At 32.3% G+C, this 5,726-nt stretch overlaps 1 protein-coding gene across 1 annotated transcript; it reads right to left on the bottom strand.

Moving 5' to 3' along the window:
• Positions 1-398: 398 nt before the first annotated feature.
• On the bottom strand, positions 399-5,300 carry LOC112417241 (uncharacterized). Its single transcript, XM_039828672.1, has 16 exons — positions 5,182-5,300; positions 5,023-5,101; positions 4,709-4,923; positions 4,476-4,596; positions 4,276-4,380; positions 3,996-4,100; positions 3,723-3,827; positions 3,291-3,547; positions 2,962-3,201; positions 2,654-2,857; positions 2,477-2,569; positions 2,276-2,383; positions 1,777-2,151; positions 1,415-1,486; positions 1,158-1,319; positions 399-671 (listed from the first exon to the last, which is right to left on the bottom strand). Exons 5-16 carry the CDS (start codon positions 4,367-4,369, stop codon positions 597-599), a joined length of 1,890 nt encoding a protein of 629 aa, XP_039684606.1. The 5' UTR covers positions 4,370-4,380; positions 4,476-4,596; positions 4,709-4,923; positions 5,023-5,101; positions 5,182-5,300; the 3' UTR covers positions 399-596.
• Between the last annotated feature and the right edge of the window lie 426 nt (positions 5,301-5,726).

Raw genomic sequence — 5,726 nt, 5'->3', positions numbered from 1 at the left:
TTGATAAAACCGTTGTTTTACCTTACGACAATGCTTTTCTTTCCGTTGTAGTCTAACGTGTTGTCTTTTCATTTGACAACGGATTTGTTGCATACAGGAAAACGCAACAGATAAAAACCGTTGTCTATAATTACTTAAAATATGAGTATAGAACAACAAAAACCGTTGTCACTGATTTTAGAGAAAAAAAAAACATAATTTTTCATTATTATATCTCAAACCTGCTTATTCACTGATCAACCATTTAAGTTTTAAAATGTAAACAGTGCACATATCAACTTTTTATGAGCTTAAATGGTGACATCAAACATTAAATTCTAGAGAACTTGATTATAGATGATAATCTAGTATGAATTAAAATAAATGTCTAATCAAAGTCAATCATTTTGTAATCGATATCAACAATTTAGCCTTCAATGTGAGATTTATTACATTAAAATAAATGTCTAACCAAAGTTAATCAATTTTGTTATGAATATCGACAATTTAGCCTTCAATGTGAAATTTATTACATCAAATAATGAAAATAAACAAGAATTAATGGGTCAAATTATTCTTCATCCTCATCTCCGTCCAAGTCATCAAAGAATTTTTCTTCATCCTCTTCGTCTGATTTCCTCTTCTTCGTAGTTATCAACAACACATTCACTACCCATAGATCTATTATTTACCTACAAGATAAAAATAAAAATTAATTCACTATTATACTCACAATGTTGCAATGTGGCAAATAGTTCATTCAAAAAAGACTAATCCCCTTATCCGCAAAACCACATCAACCATACCAACTATCTTATTTTTACTACTGCAAAGAATCGTTATACAACACCGGAACAAAACCAAAAGAAAATCAGTCCAAAACAGATAAAACAGGAACAACAAATACTAACTTAAGGGGCAAAACAGAAACCATCACACAACCGAGGACAAATCAGGACTAGAGCTAGACAATTGACAGCATACCAAAAAAAGGGCCTCATATTATATTAATTTAAATGCTTATGTTTCATATTCAAATTTGTCTTTGTTTGTTCGTCCTCCTACTATTCGAGGTGAGATCATGTATCACATGAGAACTATTCTGATAGTTTCTACCCATGAAGGTTCCATCATCCCTGACATATTATATTCTAACTTGAAATATTTGAGATCCATACCTTATTGAGCATGACAACAAGAAAGTCATCTTCAGAGACTTCATTATCAGCTAAACTAGTTTCATCTTTCAAAACTTTTCCATTGTGAATTAGCAATTGTTGTCTGCATGGGTAATTATCTTTTCCTTGAATGTCTTCAATATTCGTTTTTACAGCCATTATCTAACAAAATTGAATGAATATTGGGAATTCTTCAATCAAAGAATTTTAATAGAATTGGAAAGGAAAAAAATAGAGAAAAAAGAAGTACAACATACAGAATCAGAAGGATGAACTCTGATTTTGAAATGGCTTCCTTTCAGAGTCTTCACTGTGAGCTTCATGACTGACTGATCCAGAATCAAAGAAATCGAAGCATCCAATGGTTAGTGAAAAAAGAGAAATAAAGCTTAAAACAATCAACTTTTTCTACTTCTATTTTTCACTTTGGAGTTAAGTTATTTTATCAAGTCATTGACACCCAACTTCAAGAACTTAATAATAAAATGATAATCTGAAGTGGCCTACCTCACTAAATCTACATATTATATGAAAATGATAATTTATAGATTGATTACTCCTACTGATGTTTATCTCTATTGCAACAATTAGCCGACACTTCAATATACGGAAAACATACCTCATGATTAGATGTAGATGAATGTCGAACATTATTGTCATCATTTCGGGTTGATAAAAAAACTCCTAAATCCCCCATATCTATGCCTGTGTTGCTTTGGTTCAGCATGACTCTTAGAAGAACTTGCAATTTTTCTTCCATTGCAGCCATATCCTTTCTATGTATAGTCTCCATCTCTTGGACCTTGTCAGTTAAACTTTTCACCTCAGCAGCATGCTTTTTTTCCATAGCTTCCACTTTATTTCTTTTCAACAGAGAAGATGTTGTAACTCTTCCATAGCAGCGCAATCTCCCTGGTTTTTCTTTTCCAAAGACAGTTTGAAAAGCTTCAACCGAAGAATGACCAGAATTTGTGATCAAATCTTGAAGAGTTGTCTTGCAAAATCAAAAACAACATTAGCTGACTACGTAAAGTCATTTTTGAGGATAAAATCATGATTATTTTTATTTCAGTTTTTGCCAATAACTAACTTGGTAAAATCATAAAGAAAAAACTTACGATTGCATCACTTGTAACTTGGTCCAGCTGCTTTCCTCTCTTGCTTTGTCGTGTTTCAATAAAAACTTCAGCTTGAGTTGGAGGCTCTCTATCATCCTTGGTTGCACGCTATCCAAAGCAAAAAATTATTCTCTAATAGTATAAAAATTATCACTAATAGAAGAATTTAATTATTCGCTAATAATAGTAAAAGTTATATACCAATCTTTCCCTTATGACAGCAAAGCTTATGGGACCCGTTCGATGTCTCCATTTTTGTTTATCTATATTCTTAGCATTTTGATGACTGATTTCCTGTATTCATATGATGAACTAAATTGATCAAATATGAAAATAATAATGTAGAATAGTAAACAATTAAAATTAAATTAATCTTACTCGAATAGCTTCATAACTCCAATAAGTCATTAATTTCTTAAAGTGTGCTTCAGGTATGCTGTCTGGACGGTTTTTCAGCCGCTCACGCAAGTTTCTATACTTAGTAAAATGATTTTTCTTAATCAACCATTTATACCTCCTCCAAGCATCATTTATAATAGCAAATACATCCTTCTGTCCTTTTTCTGGAACAATGTATCTTTTCTGCAAAGAAAATGAACGTATACAGATAAATATATTGGATTAAGGATTAAGTGAAGGAACAATGTACTCAAACACACACACACACACACTAGAAGAGTTGATACATTGACATAGGCCCATATAGTCTTCTTCTTTGGTATAGCCTTCCAATTTGTGTAAGTAAGAGGACATAAATCTGACATCCTTGCTACTGATCCCAAAAAATTGCTGAATTCAGAAACTATCTTTTGACTTGGTCCAATGGCCTCTCCTTCTTCATTTAAGGTGATTTCTTGTCTATCAACTAGTGACCGAGCATGAATTTTTAAGCACAATGTGCTTCCTTTTTTTTTTTTTTTGATGCTTCTCCTGGTTAACATTCCAATATCACAAGAGTTATACATATATATACACATATATAAGAGAAGCAAGGGAAAGTCAAACTAGTAGGAGTGTTACCTTCCATTGAATTATCACCATCACCATTTTCATAGTTTATCTCACCCTCAACTTCTTGTTCCCTGTCAAGTTCTTCATTTTCAGACTCCTCTGCTTCAAGTTGCTCCCTACTCCTTTTAAAGTACTCATCAAGTGACATTGAAGGAATCTTTGGAGTACTCTTTTGCTTTTTCGATGGTCCATCATCACCAAGGTCCTTTTGGACTTGAGCAGAAAAGTTGTTGCTTAATCCATCGAACATAGATTGGTCCACTAGTTAATAAAATACTCACATCAGTAAAGTACAATACAAGTAAAAACAAAAAACTGCATCATGACATTATCACTTTAAATAGAATTCGATAAAACTAAATGTGAGAAAATAAGGAAAACAATGGTCGCATGTTTTGTTAGTTTCCATAGCATGTGCATTTGATGTAGCACTTACACTTTGGAGTAATCTTTTGCTTCTTGGATGGTCTGTGATTAACAAGGTCCATTTTGTGTTCAGCAGAAACTTTGTTCCTTAATCCATTCATCATAGAGCCGTCCACTAGTTAATAAAGTACTCACATCAGCCAAATAAAAGACAGGTAAAAAAAACTACATCATGACATTGTCAGTTAACATAGAATTCGCCAAAAATAAATGTGAGAAAATTGGGAAAAAATTGTCACATGTTTTGTTAGTTCCTATAAACTGCATTTGATGTAGCACTTACGCTTCAAAGTATTCTTTTGCTTCTTGGATGGTCCGTGATCAACAAGTTCCTTTTTGATTTGAGCATAAACTTTGTTGCTTAATCCATTCATCATAGAGTCGTCCACTAGTTAATAAAATACTCACATCAGTAAAGCACAATACAAGTAAAAACAAAAAACTGCATCATGACATTTTCACTTTACATAGAATTCGACAAAACTAAATGTGAGAAAGTAAGGAAAACAATGGTCACATGTTTTGTTAGTTTCCATATCATGTGCATTTGATGTAGTACTTACACTTTGGAGTAATCTTTTGCTTCTTGGATGGTCTGTGATTAACAAGGTCCGTTTTGTGTTCAGCAGAAACTTTGTTCCTTAATCCATTCATCATAGAGCCGTCCACTAGTTAATAAAGTACTCACATCAGCCAAATAAAAGACAGGTAAAAAAATCTACATCATGACATTGTCAGTTCCTATAAATTGCATTTGATGTACCATTTACGCTTCAGAGTATTCTTTTGCTTCTTGGGTGGTCCGTGATTAACAAGGTCCTTTTTGATTTGAGCAGAAACTTTGTTGTTTAATCCATTCATCATAGAGCCTTCCACTAGTTTGGCTTTTAGACACATGAAACAAATAAATATTTAGTTCAAGTCAGTATCAAGAGTATAATTAGCATTTTGAATTTTGATTTAAATACTGACACAAATAGATAACTAATAAAAGACCTTGTTGAACATGTGATTGTTTCATGTGATCCTGCTTTTTATGTTCTATTTGAGCAGATTCTGCCTCTTGGATCGAAATTCTAGTTGTCGATGGTTTTTGCTTCTTTTGACCTTTAATTGAAATTTGCCCCTGCTTTGAAAAATTTTCCAACCAAGCTTTGAACTTTTGATACATTTCAGCATTGGACTCTATATTTTCTGGAATATCTACTAACCTTTATCAATTGGGAAAAGTAAAGTTATAATTAAAACTTCTAATAGCTAAATGAAAAATTATATAAGCAAAATATTTATAAACAGTCAATTGAACTTACGGTGGTTCTCCTCTAGAAGGTAGCATAGGCTGTTTGAGTTGGGAACTGATGTAAACATCATCTCTAGACTTATTAATCTCTATCAAGAGCAAAAAAATGATTTGAGTATACAAACAAATTTACATTATGAAAATTGCAGAAGCATAAAACGTTATATACCATTATTATTCAATTTAACATGAGTCTCAATATCAGCATGTTGTCCCTTATTTCTTTTTTTATTCTTTTCTCCAATTCTTGTCTTTTTGTCCTTTATTTGCTTTCATCATGACAAAAATTCAACCTGTGAATCAATACAAACACAATACATACATATAAAGCATATAAAAAGAGAATAAATGAAAGGCAGTTATCAAATTGGATAAGGGCTACAAACAAAATTATCTATATACCTACCAGGTTATATAAATAAGTCTTCCAAGAGTATTAATCAATGTAGCCCGACAAAGAGTCGTCAGAATCGGACTCTTCATCATTTGGCACTAGTACAGGCTTTTCAGTAATTGTTGGTGGCATATCATCTCTGGACAGTTCAACTTCACCATTTTCATCAGCTATGGTTAAATTTATAACATGATCTAATGGTTGACTTTGATAGGGTTCTTGGGCATTTAAATTTGACCCTTCTTTCATATTAAAGAAGTCTCTAGGAACAGTACTCATAACATAATTCCTATTTTCATTGTAGGGATCTTGAACGTAGA

The sequence above is a fragment of the Medicago truncatula genome, chromosome 8, assembly GCF_003473485.1.
Source record: "Medicago truncatula cultivar Jemalong A17 chromosome 8, MtrunA17r5.0-ANR, whole genome shotgun sequence".
Lineage (NCBI taxonomy): Eukaryota > Viridiplantae > Streptophyta > Magnoliopsida > Fabales > Fabaceae > Medicago > Medicago truncatula.
This window is presented reverse-complemented; position numbering and strand designations above follow the sequence as displayed.